The 20,854-nt window shown below is 46.2% G+C and overlaps 2 protein-coding genes across 4 annotated transcripts in view; one reads left to right on the plus strand and one right to left on the minus strand.

Moving 5' to 3' along the window:
- The window catches only part of NCAN (neurocan), a 250,113-nt gene that overhangs the window by 88,922 nt on the left and 140,337 nt on the right, over positions 1–20,854 (plus strand). The window lies entirely within an intron of this gene.
- Positions 1–20,854, minus strand: part of MEF2B (myocyte enhancer factor 2B) — a 31,542-nt gene that overhangs the window by 8,372 nt on the left and 2,316 nt on the right. For all 3 annotated transcript variants that reach the window (XM_079960814.1, XM_079960813.1, XM_079960812.1), the window contains exons 2-6: positions 4,041–4,119; positions 3,558–3,761; positions 2,705–2,833; positions 1,704–1,872; positions 750–889 (exon numbers count right to left, since the gene is read on the minus strand). In XM_079960814.1, coding sequence (XP_079816940.1) covers positions 750–889; positions 1,704–1,872; positions 2,705–2,833; positions 3,558–3,761; positions 4,041–4,094 — 696 coding nt within the window. In that variant the 5' untranslated portion in view covers positions 4,095–4,119. The remainder of the gene's footprint in view (positions 1–749; positions 890–1,703; positions 1,873–2,704; positions 2,834–3,557; positions 3,762–4,040; positions 4,120–20,854) is intronic.

Consider the following 20,854-nt stretch of genomic DNA (forward strand, 5'->3'; position numbering starts at 1 on the left):
CATTTTGATTTTGATTGACTGAGGACGAGAAGCTTAGTGTACACAATGCGAGGCTAGGTGGAAAATGTTGAATGGCTGCACTCATTAGGTGGTGGCCCCCTTGCTTGTCAATAGGAACAAATGTAAGAGTTTGCACTTGTCAAAAGGGTGATGAATCCACAGTAGTCTAGCGACCAGATCAAGGGGAGTAACAGTCCCACTCTATTCTGCCTTGGTCAGATCACACCTGGAGTCCTGTGTCCAGTTCTGGGCAGGTCAGTTTAAGAAGGACGCTGACCAGCTGGAAGGTGTGCAGACGAGGGTGACCAAGATGATGAAACCAAGCCTGATGAGGAACAGTTGAAGGAGACTAAGAGGAGGGAGCAAGCTTGTTTTCTCCTGCTCTAGAGGGTAGGACTTGAACCCATGGCTTCAAGTCACATGAAAGGAGATTCTGACTAAACATCAGAAAGAATTTTCTGACAGTAAGAGCTGTTCGACAGCGCAACACACTCCCTCGGGAGGTTGTGGACTCTCCTTGGGGATTTTCAGCGGAGATTGGGTGGCCATCTGTCCTGGATGCTTCAGCTGAGACTCCTGCATTTCAGGGGGTTGGACTAGATGACCCTCGGGGTCCCTTCCAATTCTACGATTCTATTATTCTTATCTTGCCTCTCCCCCGCCCCACTGCAGGCAGATGCCCAGCCTTGGCACCCCCAGAAAGTGCCCCACCCAGGAGACGGGGGCTTCATGAGCCACGATCTACTCACGGCCGACACCACGTGGCTCCTGCCAGCAGACAGGGGTCCTTCCCCTCGACGGGGGTCAGCCCCCAGGTAAAGCGGAGGAGGGGGCTTGCTGGACAACGCCCGACCCAGGTTGCCGTGGGAGAAGAGAGGGTAGCCCATCCCTGCAGGGGCAGAAAAGCAGACAGGTGAGGGGCTCCCAGTTCCAAGAACCTTCATGCTTCATTTTTTATTTATTTTATAAAAAATCATATACTGCTTGGTTGTGAAAAGGAACTCTAAATGAGCATGTGTATCTGAAGAAGTGTGCATGCACATGAAAGCTTATACCCAGAACAAACTTAGTTGGTCTCTAAGGTGCTACTGGACAATTTTTTAATTTATTTCTAAATGAACAGTTTACAAAAAGAATAAGAAAAGACCAGGAAGAACAACAATTTAAAATATTGGGGGGAAATAATTGAAATTAGCTAAAATAAAATAAAATAAAATAAAATAAAATAAAATAAAATAAAATAAAATAAAATAAAATAAAATAAATCGAAGCACATGATCCACATTCTTTTTTTATCTCATGGAATTTATGTGCTGCTTGATTTTAATTAACTAAAAACAACAACAACAACATATTGCCCTTCAGCAAAAGATCTCAGGGCAGTTCACAGAATAAAATAAAAATAAAAAAACCCCAGCAACTTGAAGCAGTGTGCAAAACAAAAACAGCAAGACCATTAGTGAAAACAGCTGAACAGCTGTTTAAAACATTTAGAAATGTTTGTTTGTCGGTTTATTGCATTCATATCTCCCCTTTTCCCTCCACAGAGCTGAAGGTGTCTTACATAGTTCTCTCTCTCCTTCAATCCCAACAACAACCAACCCGTGAGATTCCTGGTTGAGTGAGAATTCGAACCCAGGTCCTGGTGCGCCCAGGTGAGTTTCGGACCCCAATGAAGGTCTCTTGCTGCGGTCGCAACATACCTGCTCCCAGGGGCGTTGGAGACCGCACTGGAGGGGTGGCGTGCTTGGGGAGGGCTGGCAGGTGGCTCTGGTGGTGAGGGGACTCCCGGGGGCCGGCTGCCCCACCTTCGCTCCCAGAGGGGGGAGTCCTCATCGACCCCCCTTCCAGGCTGGAGAGGGAAGGTGCAGACTGCAAGGAAGATGGAGCAACAAAGAGCTTTAACCAAGGAAAGGTGTGGTGCTGAGAACTGTGGCTGCCTCTTGAACTCGGAACCCGGAGAATATGCGGATGGGGTGTTCTCCCACCTGCAACCAGCCAGCTCTGGAGGCCAAGGGAGTCTGCGCTCTGGGTTTAAGGAGCCAGGCATTGTCCAGCTTTTACAAACCCATAAATACTGTTGCATGCACTGTTAGAAACTCAGATATATAAGCTGGGGGCCAAATGACTCTTCAAACCAAGGCTGCAGTTGCCAAAACAGAAAGTCTACTTGCCATTTTGGGGCCAGGTGGCCCTGAAGTCTTATTTTTCAAATAATGCACTGGCTGTGATTGATTCTCATTTAAAATCCGGCTGGTTCAGAGGACAACCTTGAGCTGGGTTAAGAACTTTGAAGGCTTAAAGAAGAAAAGCCACTTGCTCCGGTCCACATATATATTGGCCCATTCCGACCTCTTTTTTTGACCCTGAGTTTAGAAGCCTCTTGCTTGGGGTCATTTTAATGTTTCGCTTTGCTTCTGTAAACCGCTTAGCGTTTGTCTTTACAATCAAGTGGTTTATGCATGATGGGGAATAGAGTAAAATGAAGCAACTGATGAATGGACGTCTATTGATTTCAAGGGCTCTACTCTGAGTATAACTTAGTACCTAGTATTTAAAGCATGTAGTGGTTCAGAAATGCTTTTAAATTTCCAGGCAGAGATGGAATTGCCTGTTGCCTGAAACCCAGAAGGCACCTGATAGTGTCGGCAATATCAATGGTCTGAATCCTGTGCCCGTTCTCTCCCTAAAAGCTGTTACTCACACAGAGCTTGGGTTGGGCCAGAGTGAGGTCCACACCCTCGCCGAGTCGCCTCAGTTTCCTCGCTGGCTCCAGAGTTTCTTCCAGATCCAGGTCGGGACCTTCAATACCCAAGCCCTTTCTTTTCAGGGTCTACGGAGTGCAGGCGACAGACAGGAGGGTTGGGGTTGGGGGGCAAATAATCAGCAACAATCCCACCGCGCCCCCCCCCTTAGAAACACCCAATCCTCCCCATAAATAATACTGACCCCAATTGCAAACGATGTTCACATCCCACAAATGTGCAAGAAGGATAAGTCAGCAAGAACAGGAAAAGTATCTCAATAGAATGGCATGCACAATATTGCTGTTATTTGATTTTTTGCAGTGCTTTAATCAATGGACACTTAAGTAAATATGAAGGGGCCCCTCCAACAGACCTCCAAGGTTAGAACGTAATATATTAAATGCAAAGAGATATAAAGTGAAAAGGTGCCCAGAACGTCGCTTTTTGGCAACGTTCCAATATCTCAGTTTGTTTTCTCTACTAAGTCTAGGGAATGTGAGCGGTTCAGTTTGCATTTAAAGCCAAAACATACCAAATTTGGCCTTTCCGGAATGGTACAAAACCCCAACCCCAGCCGAGGTTTGCAAAAATGCATATATTTTGGGGAAAGGGTGCATTGAAGTGGATGGTGCTAGTGAACACAGCACGCAGGGTGGGCTATAGCATTAAAACACAACAGCAGAAAAACATTTAGAACAACTTTCAAATTCCTGCGTTGCAGGGGGTTGGACTAGATGACCCCTGGGGGCCCCTTGCAGCTCTGCAATTCTAGGATTCCATGAAAAGCGAATAGGTAAACATGCATTTTACCTCCAGGATGTCGGCGTTGGTCCGGCTTTCATGGGGCTCACTATACTCTGTGTATTTGAGAAGCACTTTGTCCATGTCTGTGCTGGCGTACTGGAAGAGCCGGTTGGCGCTGTTGAAGATGATGAGGGCGATCTTGCAGTCGCACAGGACGCTGAGCTCATACGCCTTCTTCATGAGCCCAAACTTCCTCTTGGTGAACGTGACCTGGAAGGGGAGAGTGGCGGAACCGCAGAGTCGAATGGGACACCCAGGGGTCATCCATCCCGACCCCACACAATGCAGGAGCTGCAGGTGAAGAAGCCCTGCTGGCAGAGGGGGTGTGGCCATGGGAGGAGGTGTGGCCTAAGGAGATTCACGAGGGCCGGGCAGAGAGCTTTGGGGGCCCACATTCAGACCTTGGGGCGGAGGCTTCCTCTCCTTGGTCCAGTCTCCACAGCCCTCTTTGTAACTGGTTTTCGTTTTTGTTTCTTAAAAAGTGCTTACCTGCCGATTCCTTTGGTCCAAAATCCGACTAATCTGGATCTTTTTCCGGCCCATTGCAATTCGGGGCAGATGGAGGCAGCTTTGTAGGGTAAAGAAAACAAAAATGTATGATTTTACACACATGGTAGAGCTGGGTTGGTCTGAAACCAGTTTGGCGTTAGATCGAGATGCCGATTTCAGACAATTTGAGATAGGGAGGAAGAAGCAGCCGAGATGCATTCCAGACATTGTGTTTTATCAGTATACGGAGGTATTTAAGCTGCTGATATATCACAATGTTACTGGATACCGCCCAGCCCTAATAAAAAGGGAACTTCCAGATTGCCTTTGGGGTTTTTTTGCAGGTTTCAATCACGTACTGCAAAATCAGGTTACCCAATTTAACATGGACTTCTTGCAAAGACACTTCCTTCCCCCAAACCGGACTTTTAGTGAAAATGGAAAGCGTGGGGTGGCATTTTGCCTTTTCAAGCTCGTGGGGGGAGGCAGGACCGTTTGTCAGAGCATTAAAATAACGTAAGAAGGGTCTGTTGGATCAGGCCAATGGCCCGCCCAGTCCAGCGTCCTGTTCTCGCAGTGGCCAAATAGCCCAAAAAACCTGGGGAGCCAGATAGAGTGCCCCTGGACTGGGAGGTTCCATAGGAACATGTGAAGAGACTGGCTGGAGACAGAGCAGCCATCGATAGCCCTCTCCTTCATGAATTAGTCCAATCCTTCTTAAAAGCCATCTAAGTTGGCTGTCGCTGCTTCCTGCAGCATTGAGTTCCGCCGTTTAACTTTGCCCTGTGTGGAAAATTGCTTTCCTTTATCTGTTGTGATTCTTTCAGCAGAACATCTCTGCAGCCGCCATCTAGTCTCAGATCTAGAGTCTTCTCTAGCCCTGATCGTTGTCTTCTAGCGCTGCCTGTAGAGATCTGCACTCAGGGCCTGACATGTAGCAATTATAAACCTTGAATAAAGGGTGTTTTTTCCCTGACTTGCAGTTAACAGCCCCTCTTGCAGCATTTGTGATGGAGCCTTTGCAAAATCTGAAAATTATTATTTTAAACTTCTCTCTCGCCCTTCCTCCCAAAGTTGACCCAAGGCAGCAAATGAGCAAAGCAGTTAGAAAGAAAACTAAACAATTATACAAACATTAAGAGTATCACAAACAAACAAACAAACATCTATTGTGTCCTGGTACAGCCTTAGGGTGACAAGAAGGGGCTGTACCACAGCAGGGGGTGAGTGACTTTTCTTCTTCCATGATCCCCAAAGCGGGGGAAACTCATCGCAAGTAGAAACACAGCACCACAGGGCAGCTGGCACACATCTCTCCCTTAGCTGCGATTCTCGCATCGTGGGGGGGGGGGCTGGATTAGATGAGCCCTGGGTATCCACTCCAGCTCTACAATTCTATGACCTGAAATATACAAATCTGTTGCAAATCAAACAGCTCCATTTCCGGCGTTCCGGAATCACTGTTTAAAAAAAATCCTTTTCAGGTCCTGTTCTGTCTTATTGAGCGCTGGGGACTAAATATAGCCAATCAGAACTAATTTTAAGTAGATGGGAGGAAGCAGTGACGCCGTTCCCACGACAGCGGCCATTTAGGTCACCACCCACACAGGGCGCCAAAAGGTAATTTTAAAAAATAAATTGGCCAGAAAAATGCACACGGGGACCTCAGTTTGGTAAAAGAGAACTCTGGAAACATTCCTGCAGGGAAGCCCACCCCCGTTCTCCCCCAATAGCATCTCCAGACATCAAACATTGGGAAAAGTGCTTGTTTAAGTACTAAATTTTCCAATAGAATCATAGAACTGTACAGTCGGAATCTTTAGCAACAGCGATCAATCAAGGAAGGGTCTCCTGCCAGACCCGGGATGGTGGGGAAATCCAATTCAGTCGGCATTTGAACCCGAATCTAGCCAATCTGTACCTTCCAAAACAACGCACACAATGAAGCACAGCTGTCCTTCGAGATTCACACTCCTCTGAATTTTGCAAACCGCTTTTTACAAAAAGGCATCTGCCAGGGTAAAACAGGAATAAAAATGCTACGTTGGAGAAAGCACCTGCCCAGGCTCTGAGATCTTGTGGGGAGGCCCTTCTCCCAGTCCCGCCACCCTCTCAGACAGGGCCTTCTCGGTGGTGGCTCCTCCCAGGCAACTTAGGAACTCCCTGCCTGGGAAAGCCAAACTGGCTCCTCCTTGTTCTCCTTCTGCTGGTGGGTGAAGACTCTCTTGTTCCAACAGGCTTTTGGGAACTGACTGTTTTTAATGAGGGGGCTAGTCCTATGCTGGTTTCATTTTAATTACCTGTATATTTCAATAGTACACACACACACACACACACACACACACACACACACAGTTTTAATTCTAATTAGTACTTAATGGCTTTTTAATTATTGTTTCTCTCTAGGTTTTTAGCTGCTTCTGTTTTATCCGTAAGACACTTTGAGTCCCTGTCTGGGAGGAAGGTGGGATATAAATAAATATTATAATAAAATGTGGTTGCTAACGCAGCTTTGCTGGTAGAGCATGAGACTCTTAATCTCAGAGTTGTGGGTTCAAGATCCCTGCATTGCAGGGGGTTGGCCCAGCTCTAGTATATATATATATATCCACTTATAAGACTTTTGTTTAAGGTTGAATTATGTAGGCTGACAATGGCATTAAGCACAATCCAGTCGATGCTGCAACTGAATGTTGCGGCACATGCGACACTTCAGGTCACAGCCGAGTTGACCAGCTGTACCCTCTTCGCCAGTCTAGCTGCCGCATTCTAGATTAGTTGGTTTCCGAGTCACCTTCAAAGGTAGCCCCACGTAGAGTGCATTGCAGTAGTCCAAGCGGGAGATAACTAGAGCATGCACCACTCTGGTGAGACAGGGAGCAGGCAGGGAGGGTCTCAAATGGAGCTGGTAGACAGCTGCCCTGGACGCAGAACTGAGCTGCACCTCCATGGACAGCAATGAGTCCAAAATGACCCCCAGGCTGTGCACCTGGTCCTTCAGGGGCACCGTTACCCCACAACGGACCAGGGATTCCCAACTCCCCAATACATCCCCCAGAAACAGCACTTCTGTTGTGTCAGGATTCAACCTCAATAACGCATGCAGGAAAAGCTTATGTAAGGAGCTGCCCAGTTTCATCAGCTGCTTCCTCCCTGGGAAACTCATTAGAGGAGGCAGGAAAGAGGAAGAGAAGGGGGGGGAGTTGCTTGTGTGAGGGAGAGGGAAAGACAAGGATGGTCTCCCCAATCATTCCCCCCTGTTTGCCAATTAATTTTTACTACATTTCAAAATTTCTAACAAATGAACATAAAATAATACACATTTATAAGTTGACTTCCCTCCCCACCAGATTGATGTTTCACTTTTCATCCTTTATTTGCTGCTCAATATTACATCCATTTCCAATTTAGATTTCAAAAACTTTAAATATTTTAGCATTTTGTCCTTAATTTTTTTCTATTTTCTTCTTATTCATTTCCCATCAACTGCTCTTTTTAAAATTCCTGCTAGACTTTTACTTTGCTGTAGCATAGCCCCAAATATCAAGAAGAGTTACTGTTGACTTTTAGTCCGTCTACATAAAGCCTTAGTTATAAATCAGTAATCCACAAATACAGCCCATCTCATTTTCCTATAAGGGTTACTAGGAGCCTTGGAAACTACCTTACAATCATAGAATTGAAGAGTTGGAAGGGGCCACCCAGGGTCATCTAGTCCAACCTTCTGCGACACAGGAATCTTCTGAACAAGTTGAGGCTCGAACCCACAACCCTGAACTTAAGAGTCTTGTGGTCTCCCGACTGAGCTTTGTCAGTGCATCCTACACCAACTGGTGTGCAAAACTCTGTCCCTGAGCTATGGTCCCTTGATCTACGTGCCATGCGAACTCCGCAAGATTCTAGTCCTCAAGAGATGGTTTGAGAAATGTTGGAAGGTATGGAAATGAAAAGTGAAATGAAATCCATTATTTGGAGATAAAATTATCCCTGTAGGCTAATAGAACTACCAAAAAAGGGGAAGCGCATAATCTGAGATCCCCTTCAACATAAAAGCACGGAACATCCTCTCTGGCACAGAAGACAGCTTCTAGACCAGGGGTCCCCAGACAAAGGCCCGCGGGCCAGATAAGGCCCAAGGGACTCATTTATTTGGCCCGCAGTGACCCCCGCTGCCCGCTGTTACTGGCGCTGCGCTGCACGGCGGCCCACTTCCAGGTCGGAGGAGCACCGGAAATAGCTTGAGCGCATGCGCAAGCATTATTTGCGCATGCACAAGTGTTATTTCCGGTGCACATCTGGGTTGCAGGAGGCCCGTGCACATGTGCACAAGCTACGTATTTCTGGTGCTCCTCCAACCCAGAAGTGTGCCAGAAATAGCGTGTGCGCACGTGTATGGGCACACGTTTCCCCGCCCTCCGAGCAATCGGCGCTGGAGACACCGGCCTGAGGTGCAGTAAGTTTTCTGACCCCGTTCTAGACCATGAGTAGGCAAACTAAGGCCCGGGGGCCGGATCCGGCCCAATCACCTTCTCAATCCATCCCATGAACAGTCCGGGAATCAGAGTGTTTTTACACGAGTAGAATGTGTCCTTTCATTTAAAATGCATCTCTGGGTTATTTGTGGGGTATAGGAATTCGTTCACCCCCCCTTCAAAATATATATATAGTCCAGCCCCCCCACAAGGTCTGAGGGACAGTGGACTGGCCCCCTGCTGAAAAAGTTTGCTGACCCCTGAGCTAGATGGCCCTCCTCTTGGTATTTATACAGAAGATAAGCTCCTAGTCCTCATGAGGGTAAAGACATGAGTTGATTGACATCGTGTGAGGGCAGTGGATTTTCCTCCCAGTTTTCCAAACCGGACAGAGGGGCTGTATATGCAGTTAGTGACAATTTTCACTTCTCTTGCTTCTATTTGAAACCTTGTCCCTCTCTGAGGATTTGTGAAACACGCAGCCATCTAAGAACATAAGACGAGTTTCAGACCTTCCAAGTGCCCCTATTTTCCAGGGACAGACCCAGATTTACAGAAGCCATCCCGGTTTTTTATTTAATTCCGGAATGTCCCGCTTTTCCTTAGGACGTTCCTGTTTTCATCAGAGAAATGTAGGCGGGTATGAAAAAGATATGACTTAAAATAATTTTTTATATGAAATAAAGTAATATTCAGCAATCCATTAAAATATTATAGCACACAACAAAACTGATTCTCAAAATACCAGCAAATAACTATTAAACAGAAATCCGCTCCTATTTTGTTGTTCCTTCAGCCTGTGTCTTTGCTTTTCAAAATGCATTATGTTACAGTGGTACCTCAGGTTACATACGCTTCAGGTTACATATGCTTTAGGTTACACACTCCGCTAACACAGAAATATTACCTCGGGTTAAGAACTTTGCTTCAGGATGAGAACAGAAATGGTGCAGCGGCAGCAGCAGGAGGCCCCATTAGCTAAAGTGGTTAAGAACAGTTTCAGGTTAAGAATGGACCTTCGGAACGAATTAAGTTCTAAACCCGAGGTACCACTGTATTTTCTGCCCTGTGACTTTTATTGATTACAATTATAAATCAATGTAATTAAGAGTGAGTTTCTGTTTAATTATTATTTGTTGATCTTTAATTTCATTGTGTACTATTATATGGTATTCTAATGGATTATTGAATATTACTTTATTTGATATAAACTGTTCATTTTAAAGTTATGCATCTTTTGCTCTAGGAGGCTGTTTGGTCAGAACTGAGTCTACACTTCCAGAGTTAGTTAGCGCTAAATACATTACTAAATAGTGGGACGCGGGTGGCGCTGCGGGTTAAACCACAGAGCCTAGGACATGCCGATCAGAAGGTTGGCGGTTCGAATCCCCGCGACGGGGTGAGCTCCCATTGCTCGGTCCCTGCTCCTGTCAACCTAGCAGTTTGAAAGCGCGCCAAAAAGTGCAAGTAGATAAATAGGTACCGCTCTGGCAGGAAGGTAAAAGGCGTTTCCGTGCGCTGCTGTGGTTCACCAGAAGCGGCTTAGTCCTGCTGGCCACATGACCCGGAAGCAGCACGCCGGCTCCCTCAGCCAATAAAGCTAGATGAGCTCTGTAACCCCAGAGTCGGCCGCGACTGGATCTAATGGTCAGGGGTCCCTTTACCTTTACCTACATTACTAAATACTAAATACATTGCTGGATTACGGAGAAAGCTAGAGAGTTCCAGAAAGACATTTACTTCTGCTTCATTGACTATGCAAAAGCCTTTGACTGTGTCGACCATGGCAAACTATGGCAAGTTCTTAAAGAAATGGGAGTGCCTGATCACCTCATCTGTCTCCTGAGAAATCTCTATGTGGGACAAGAAGCTAAAGTTAGAACTGGATATGGAACAACTGACTGGTTCAAAATTGGGAAAGGAGTACGACAAGGCTGTATATTGTCTCCCTGTTTATTTAACTTATATGCAGAATTCATCATGCGAAAGGCTGGGCTGGATGAATCCGAAGCCGGAATTAAGATCACCGGAAGAAATATCAACAACCTCAGATATGCAGATGACACAACCTTGATGGCAGAAAGTGAGGAGGAATTAAATAACCTTTTATTGAGGGTGAAAAAGGAGAACGCAAAATATGGTCTGAAGCTCAACATCAAAAAAACGAAGATCATGGCCACTGGTCCCATCACCTCCTGGCAAATAGAAGGGGAAGAAATGGAGGCAGTGAGAGATTTTACTTTCTTGGGCTACATGATCACTGCAGATGGTGATAGCAGTCACGAAATTAAAAGATGCCATCATGAAATTAAAAGGGGACGACAGAGGACAAGATGGTTGGACAGTGTTCTCAAAGTTACCAGCATGAGTTTGACCAAACTGCGGGAGGCAGTGGAAGACAGGAGTGCCTGGCGTGCTCTGGTCCAGGGGGTCACGAAGAGGTGGACACAACTAAACATCAATATCATTACTTCTGGTAAATGAGCCACCAGAATTCCTAGAGGGCCATGAAAAATTGTCTTCCAAGATTTTTAGATTTGTCTACCTATGTACTAGGGACGCGGGAGGCGCTGTGGTCTAAACCACAGAGCCTAGGACTTGCCAATCAGAAGGTTGGCGGTTCGAATCCCCGCGACGGGGTGAGCTCCCGTTGCTCTGTCCCTGCTCCTGCCAACCTAGCAGTTCGAAAGCACGTCAGAGTGCAAGTAGATAAATAGGTACCGCTCTGGCTGGAAGGTAAACGGCGTTTCCATGTGCTGCTCTGTTTCGCCAGAAGCGGCTTAGTCATGCTGGTCACATGACCTGTAAAAACTATCTGCGGAAGAGGACAAACACCAGCTCCCTTGGCCTGTAAAGCGAGATGAGCGCCGCAACCCCAGAGTCATTCGCGACTGGATTTAATTGTCAGGGGTTTCCACGTGTGGATTATTTTCCCCAGCTCTCCTACCCCACTGTTGAGGTGTGTTTCATCAACTCTACAATTCTATGATTCTGTGCTGAAGTACATCAGAAGAACCTTGCAGCTGTTCCAGGCCAAAGGGGGCCCATCTAGCCAGAATCATAAGACTTACAAGGGACCCCCGATGGTCATCTAGTCCAACCCCCTGCAAAGCATCTCAGCTCAAGCATCCAGGACAGATGGCCACCCAACCTCTGCTTAAAAACCTCCAAGGGAGGGGAGTCCACAACTTCAAAAGGGAGTCCACTTTTTATGGCAGAAATAAAATTTGAATTCTCTCTCAGCATGTACATGGTTTTGTTTTGAACTTTCCAAGCAACTTCCCAGGCCCAGGAAATTAGCCTTAAGCACTGGCTGAACCTCCCTGCCATATGATGAAGACATTTATGGCTCTGTTGCATTGCAGCAGAGTCTGCAAACTTCCTCCTCGGAGCAGTGAGATGAGGGAGGGCAAAACTCCCCAGTGGTACTGTACTTTCTGCTATTTTTTCCATGCGTCTCTCAGCACGGCACAAGGGTATCGAGGGATAGGCGGCCATTGTTTGCCCCGGGAGGTGGGGTTAAGGGGGGTGGGTTAGATGACCCTGTGGGTGCCTTCCAGCTCTACAGTTCTATGGGTCACATGGCTGGGTCTGCCTCCAGATGGACGCACACACAAATCAATAGGGTCAGGATGAAGGGCTACAGCGCACTGAAAGTTTCAGAAGTGTGTGATGAGTTCAGAAGTGTGCACTTTGTGTCTCAGCATCTATATATACGGACCCCCAGTCTCTTGCAAATTTTGAGGGGTGAAGGGGAGAAATCCACCCTCCCCCCACATTTTGGGAGACATCCTACTGCTGACCATTTCCCTCTTCAAAGTCCACTAGGATATCTGCACGGCATCATGGAGAAGTATTGCCTTCCTGGGGGGGGGGGGGGGCTGGGGGTTTCCAGGGAGAACACCAGCAGCGGTGTTCACCTGAATCCCTCCAGCAGCAAAAATACCCCCCTCCATTTTACCACTCACAACAAGGACAGGAAAAAACGTGCGAGAACGGCATTTTCGCCCAGCCCTAACTCTAGCCTACCTTTTCCCTGAAAAGCTAGATTTCTATGTGCATGGATTTTTAAAATATCCGGTGAATCCTCTCAGTTTAGTAGTACAGCCCACACACAGGCTACCAGGAGCGAGGCCAGGAGGAAAACCCCTTACTGGATGAGGCTCAAAAGCCAGATCTTCAAAGCGTCCCTATTTTCTAGGGACAGTGTTGGATTTACATAAGCTGTCATGGTTTCTGATTTGATCCTGGAATGTCACGTTTTTCCTTAGAATGTCCCTATTTTCACTGGAGAAAAGTTGGAGGGTCTGGAGTTATGCAACCCCTGAGCCAAGGAGATAACTATACAACCTTTAGAGGACATCTGAAGGGAGCCCTGTAGGGAGACCTTTTTTAATGTTTAATGTTTCATTATATTTTTATATATGCTGGGAGCCACCCAGTGTCTGGGGCAACCCACTCAGATGGGTGGGGTACATATTATAAAATTTATTATTATTATTATTATTATTATTATTATTATTATTGAAAAGGACATCCCTATTGTCATCAGAGAAATGTTGGAGGGGATGTATCCTGATTTCAACGCCGGGCAGCCAACATTTCTGCCCAAGCAATTCAAGGTGGAGGGCAATGGGAGAAAAAGGAAGCCCACCTTTGCAGCTTGTTCCATTCCAAGATAGACTGCCCCTCACTGTGAAGGTTCCACATGTTCGCTGGAGCTCAGCTCCTCTCAGTGCAGACCTGGCCTCCTTCCTTGGCCTTCTGCTCCTCCCTCCTTAGGATCCAACAGTCTCCCAGGGCTTGCATCCCAGGATCTGGGCTGCACAGGTGTCCCTCGTCACCCCTGCTGCTAATTTCCCCGATAAATGTTTCTGGGTTTGGAATTTGGAGGCTGAATCTGGGATTACGGCACTTTATTTATTTTTGCTTCCAAGCCACGTCCAGCTCACTCTCCCATCCACCACAGTTGGAAAGTTAACAGAACTGCTTGCTTCTCTCACAGTAGCGATGGGACAGCCTGTCGATTTCACTTGGTTTCTCGCTTTTCCGTATTCAATTCAGGGACCCACTCTTCCCAAAACTGGCTTGACATTATTATATTTTAAAATCGCCCTGTGAAAGCTAATCAGCATTTTAGTACAAATTACACCCAACACACACGTCTTTGGATGTGAATTTTGCCTAGCAGAAATGTTTTTTGCAAAGCCATTTCCTCTTTTGACCCTCAATGGGGGTGTGTGTGATTGTACCTTACTCTTGTGTAAGTTGTTTTCAATAGTTTTCAATATGGTGTTTTAAAACTGCAATCCACCAGGGAACCTTAGGGTAAAGGATACATGATACCTGAACAACATATTGCATGGATCTGAGTGTGATTTTTTTGTGGAATCTTCACTCTACTGTTTGAATATTTACAGAAATTACTCGGCTGGAGAGCTGTACCTGCAAGATTCAGCAACGTGTGAATATCAGAGGGTAGTTTGCGTTCCAGTTTACAGGTTGCTTCCGAAAGTGCGGATCATTTTCCTGGATCTTGCTGTTTGTTTGCGTCTGCCTGCTTCCAAACGCTTAAGCATGGGAAGAAGATAATGTGGAAACAAAATGCAAAAAAAAAAGAGAGCGCTGAAAATAAGAATGGAAGGCTGAGCCAAGGTCCCAAAATAAAACAGACGACAGGAAACCGGGGGATGAGGCTGGCCGTGACCACAAAAATAGGTAGCCAGGAAGAGCGGGGGGCCCCGGGGTGTGTGTGTCTTGCCTTTCGGAAGAGCCCGTCAGGACCGTGTGTCAGAGAGCAAAAAGTCCCTCTCTGCCTTGAAGAGAACGGCCAAGATATGACCGGTTCAAAAATGCTTGGGTGGGGATCCCGCCACAAAGCTCTCCCCACAAATAGAACAACTGCGCTGCAAATAAAGACTGCATCCTCTCCTTAGAACATAGAGAGAGCTCTGCTGGATCAGGGCAAAGAGGCTCCTCTAAGCCAAGCGTCCTAGAATCACAGATTCATTGCATTGTCAAGTTGGAAGGGGGTACGAGGGGCACCTAGTCCAACCCCCCGCAACGCGAGAATATTTTGCCCAGTATTGAACCCACAACCCTGAGATTAAGAATCTTGTGTTCTACCCTCTGGGCTATGAGGGTGAGGGAGCTTCAGGATAGGTTCAAGGGGGCCACCCACATTCCACCCCCCAAATCTCCATTCCTGCTTTACAAAGATGCCCACTAAGTGGATATAAAGAGGGGCACCTGGTAACTCCACCTGGCCAGCCACCCCTTCCCAAATCCTTTGCAGCCTCTTGTGAATTTTATAATTTGATTTTTCTCGTGGTTGTGCTGTTTAATGTGCTTTTAAAGTTGTTTTGTTAATAGTGTGAGAATCTTTGTTAATAGAATCTTTCACGCAGTGCAGGGCTCGAACCTACGACCCCCGGAATTAAGATGCTCTACTGACTGAGCTACCTAAGAGCTGTCCTGTTCTCACAGTAGCCAGACAGGTGCCCCAAACACCAAGCAGGATGTGAGATCAGCAGCCTCCTCCCACTCTTGCCCTCGGCTGTTCCAAGGAAGACTGGCTCTGTCCATGGAAGCTCCATTTAGGAAGCACACATGATTTCAACGCTCTCAAGAGCCTCCCAAGATTTGAGAAAATTTATTTTTAAAATGCTCATAAGGTCCACTCCCGTCTCACGTCTAACAGACTCCCCCACCCTCGCTGCTGGTCAGTGACTTTCCCCACAAACTGTTCATCTGGAATGCGAAATGTGCAAGAAGATCGCCAAATATCCAACAGCAGCCAGAATCTTATCTGCGAAGAACTGGAAAGAAGTCCAGAGAAAGAAGAACGGCTCCTACAGATCAGCGCTCTCTGCAGAACTGGCAAAGCTAACGGCGTGAATAAGAGATCGGCACGATGGACAGTTTATGGCAGCGTGGAACCCTTTGGGGTTTTTAAAATTTATTTTAATACAGCAATTAAATGAAATCATGGGCAGAATTTGAAATCTGAGCAACGTGGAGAAACGATAATATGTGAAATAGAGGAATGTACGTATATTAGATGACATGCACGATGGACAGGTGAAACTCGAAAAATTAGAATATCATGGAAAAGTTCATTTATTTCAGTAATACAACTTAAAAGGTGAAACTAATATATAAGACAGACTCATGACATGCAAAGCGAGATATGTCAAGCCTTTATTTGTTATGATTGTGATGATTATGAACTTTTCCACGATATTCTAATTTTTCAAGTTTCACTTGTAATAGAGGAATATGTAGGACGTGGGAGGCCCAGGTTCAAAATTCCACTCGGCCACAAAACTTGGTGAGCGATTCTGAAGCTGTTGTTGCCTTGGCCAACCTTGCAGGGTTGCAGTGGGGATTAAATGAGGGTGGAGAAAACCAGGTATGCCTGTCTGAGCTCAGGGGGGGGGGCCTTAAATGCGATATATATGAAGTCCCTCCAAGCACATTAACACCTGCATTCCTTATTTTTAAGAATTACGATCCGAAAAACTGTCGATTCAGAGGCAAAGGCTCAAGAGTTTGATACTTGGGTGTTTGGCAGCAAAACGCTCAGCAACGTATTGGGATTCTGAACTGAAAAACTCATCTAGAGATTATCAGGTTGACCCAAATACATCAGGTTGGGTTGTTGTTTTTCTTGGCCTCTACAGAAATAGTCATTTTTATTTTTATTTTTAAAGTCCTGGCTTCTGCGTCACGCACAGAAATGCCACCTGCCCATGCTGATTCTGGCTAATTTCTGGAGTGACACAGAGTGAAAGTCGCAGTTTATTTTGGGGGGGTAGTAGTTCCCCATTCGCTGTTCCGGTCACAAGCTTCCTCTGCAAAGTGGTCGGGGTGGGGGGTGGGAAGGGGGTTTATACTGAGACAGGGGGCGGAAGAAAGAAAAATGACCTAAATCCCAAAGTGAGATGGAGCCTCCTCAGGCAGGGAAAATCTACCTCTGGGCATCAGACTGGGGTGAGAGAGAAAATATTGCGGGAGTGTTTACATCTTCAGGTCCTGTATCCCTGAAGGGGCGTCTCCACCCCCATCGTCCAGCCCAGACACGGAGGTCCAGCTCCAAGGGTCTTCTGGTAGTTCCCTCCCTGTGAGAAGTGAAGTTACAGGGAACCAGGCAGAGGGCCTTCTCGGTGGTGGCGCCTGCCTTGTGGAACGACCTCCTGTCAGATGTCAAGCAGATAAAGGACTGATCTTTTTGATGTTTTCTTGTGATTTTATGTTTTGCTGGAAGCCTCCCAGAGTGGCTGGGGAAACCCAGTCCGATGGGCAGCATATAATTAATAATAATAATAATAATAATAATAATAATAATAATAATATTGGCAAACATCTGTTTGGCCAACCGTGGTGGGTGAAGGGATGTCAGAATATATGTGTGTTTGCTTTGACACCCAACAAGACTCGTTATATGACATTCTATTGGGATTGAACCTCCATGTGCAGGGGCAGTCTACAACATGTTGCTCAATGCTGGACACCAGGAATTCAATGAGGGCTGTTTCATAGAATTGGAAGGGACCTTGAGGAGCATCTAGTCCAACCCCCAGCAATGCAGGAATAAGCAGCTGTCCCATAAGGGGATCAATCCTGCAACCTTGGCGCTATCAGCACCACACTTTAACCAGCTGAGCTATCCAGTTTCATCAGGCTTGTGGGCTGACCACCGTTGGAGAAAGGACCTTAGGTGGACCTGTCGTCTGAATCCAGTGACGGTGATGGCCGCTTAAGACTGCAAGCCTAACCCTACTTACCTGGGAGCAAGCCCTATTAAATTCTACTTCCAAGTAGACCTGGTTAGGCTGTGTAACAGAGACATTGTCTACCCTGCTCATAGAATACTGCAGTCTGGCCTCCAAGGCTCCGCCGCCCAAATTTAAGATTCTAGAATCAGATCCCTGGATATGCAGAGTGGGTTTTGTTCCAGCATCTAAGGCACAGGGGAGAATTTTGATCCAGTTCACATTTAAATCGATCAAATCTGCGGTATCAAAAAAATAATAATGCAAGAAGCAGGACGCAGGCGTTCTTGGAGATTCACACTTATCCAAATTTTGCAATGCAGTTTTCCAAACACGAATATCTTAGTACCTAAAAGTTAAGACAACCTACAAAAATACTTTGCATGAGGAGATATTTCCTAGTTGAAACGACCTACAAAAATGTGTTTATTATTTTTTGTTTTTTTATTTGTTGCATTTATATCCCGGTTTTTCTCTAATCTCTACAACATCCCTGTGAGGTAGGTTAGAAGCTTAGAAGCAGTGACTAGCCCAGGATCACACCCACTGAGCTTCATGCCCAAGCAGATATTCCAACCCTGGTCCTGGGTCAATATTCTAGCCACTGCAACAAACTAGAGAAATTCGCACTAAATTATTGGAGATTTTTTTTTTCAATTTTTTAAAGACAAATTGCTACAGAAATGCAGGGAATAGAATTTAAATTCAAAAAATTAGAAGCTTAGATCAAAAAATGACAGCAGTTTATAAAATTATGCTAGGCATGGAGAATGTGGACGGAGAAAAGTTTTTCTGCCTCTTTCCTAACATTTGAACTCATGAAAATCCAAGGAAGCTGAATACAGGAAGGTTCAGAAAATAAAGTCTTTCTTCACACAGTGCAGAGTTAAACTATGGAACTCCCTCCCACAGGGATGTTCACCAGCCCAGGTGCATTTTTTAGGGGCTTGGGGGAAATCAAGGTTTATAGCCCTCCTCTGATCTAGGCCTTGCTGTCATTTAACTAACGGATACCAAGTTCTGAAACAGTGGCTACAGAGGAAGAGGGGAACTGCAAATAACAACAATAATCACAAATTAATTCTCTCTACAATTGAAATGCCTGGGAAAGTTTCCATTGCCAAAACTGTCAGATCTCTGGGGAGAGAGTCCTTTCCAGAAATTAATTTCAGGTGGGGAGGAGAGAAGCTGGAGGAACATTTACTGCTTAATGCTCCCTTGTGGGGAAGGAGCACGATTTTGGGTTTTTTCCAACTTAAGAAGGTCTCTGCAGCAGGTCAAAGGGACCCATCTAGTCCAGTCTCTGGTCAAAATAAGTGACCAACCAGATCCCACCCCCGGAAAGGGCTGCCTTCAGGTTGTATTGTATTTAATTATGGGGTATCAGAGTTTTGGGGGGGCTAACCAGGCTGGGATAGCAGGCTTGTTGGTTTCTGAATGTCTGATGTAGATTTTCAGTTTCGTTGTTCTGTATGGGACAATGACAATAAAGATTATCGTATTGTTTAGTTACTTATCTCCTTGGCTCTAGACCCTCCAACACTTCTCAGATGGAAACAGTGACATCTTAAGGAAAAGCAGGACATTCTAGGATCAAATCAGAAACCGGGACGGCCTCTGTAAACCCAGGACTGTCCCTGGAAAAGAGGAGCCCTCTCAGAGTCTGAATTCTCTGTGCTGCCTAAAGCAGTCCGTCCTTTTGTCTGTCTGGAGACTTCCAACATTCACCTTCTCTGGAGGCTCTCCTTGGAAGGGCACAAGAGAGGAACAAAAACTTCTCCCTCTTAATTTTATCCACGCTGTGCATCATTTTGTGCACATTTCCCATGATCAGCTTCCTGGAGACACCTTGACTGCCCACTGTTGAAAGCAGGAGACTCAACTAGATACGACTTGGGCTACAATACTACAGGGCTCTATGTTACCCTGCAATGCTTCGGCCCTGCCTCCACCCCCCTCGTCCATCCCAGACACGGAGGTCCAGCTCTGAGGGCCTTCTGGCCGTTCACTCACTGCAAGAAGTGAGATTAGAGGGAGCCAGGCAGAGGGCCTTCTCAGTGGTGGTGCCCGCCCTGTGGAACACCCTCCCGTCGGATATCAAGGAGATGAAGAACTATCTGACTTTCTGAAAACGTATGAAGGCAGCCCTGTATCGGGAAGTTTTTCATGTTTGATGTTGGAAGCCGCCCAGTGTGGCTGGGGCAACCCAGTCAGATTGACGGGGTATGAAAAATAAATACACACCTTTCTTGTGGGATTTGCACTCGCTGCCAATCTGCTACCATGGGCGTAGCTGAGGGGGGCAGCTGCCCCCCATTAAATCAAAATCAATGCAAATCTGAGGTTCTGCCTCCCCTCACAAAAGCTCCCCCCCCCAAAAAAAAAAAAAATATTGGCTATGCTCATGCCCGCTACAAAGTTCAAGGCTTGGGCACAACTATATCAAGCTCTAGAGAGCTCAGGAAGCAGGATTCTCAAGAGCATGGGTAGGCAAACTAAGGCCCGGGGGCCGGATCTGGCCCAATCGCCTTCTAAATCCGGCCAACGGGTGGTCCGGGAATCAGCATGCTTTTACATGAGTAGAATGTGTGCTTTTATTTCAAATGCATCTCTGGGTTATTTGTGGGCCATAGGAGTTTGTTCATTCCCCCCCCCCCAAATATAGTCCGGCCCCCCCACAAGGTCTGAGGGACAGTGGACCGGCCCCCTGCTAAAAAAGTTTGCTGACCCCGGCTCAAGAGTTTCTCCGGCAGGTGCCTAAAATACCAGGCGCTCTCTCCACAGTAACTCAAAGCAGGGCTTTTGATGTGACCTTGTCAGCATATATAAGGCCTCTACTCAGAGATCTTCACTGGTTGCCAGTTTGCTACTGGGCTGAGTTCAAGAAAGCCCTTAAAAACCTGGGACAGTTTACCTGCGCGATCGTCCTGAGTTCAAGAAAGCCCTTAAAAACCTGGGACAGTTTACCTGCGCGATCGTCCGACCCCTTACATGCCTTCTCCATAGTTTGGAACCGTGGCATTGGGACGACTTACAGGTGCCCGCGTAATACCCGTCCCCCTTTTGCAAGAAATCAATCTTTTATCGTGGCAGCGTCTACACTCCGGAATTCCCTGCCCTTTGACATCAGCGCAGCACGTATCTTTTTTTCCAGCACCTGCTAAAACATGTTTGTTAGGCAAAGCCGAACTGGACACATCAAATGTTGCTGTATCTTTTAATACATTTTTAGTTTCTTGTTGATTTTATCATTTGAACGTTTTAAAGAGTAGTTTTTACCTTATTGTTCTCATTCTCTTTGTAAAGCACTTTGAGCTTTGTTTGTTTGTTTGTTCCCAATTAAGCGGTATAAAAATTTTATGAAATAAATAAGTGCTGAGATTTATCAAGGGCCCACTCTCTGTACTTTCTCTTTCCGGAAAGCCATTTTTGTTTTGACGAGCTTTTCCACCTTACAAACATGTGCACCTGCCGTTTGTTTTAAAACAATCTTCGTTTGTACTTTGTGTCATTTCTTTAAAAAACCCTATTCTTAGCCGGTTTTAGGGCAAGTCTGCAATTTGCCATG

The sequence above is a fragment of the Podarcis cretensis genome (assembly GCF_951804945.1).
Source record: "Podarcis cretensis genome assembly, chromosome: 18".
In the NCBI taxonomy this organism is placed as follows: domain Eukaryota; kingdom Metazoa; phylum Chordata; class Lepidosauria; order Squamata; family Lacertidae; genus Podarcis; species Podarcis cretensis.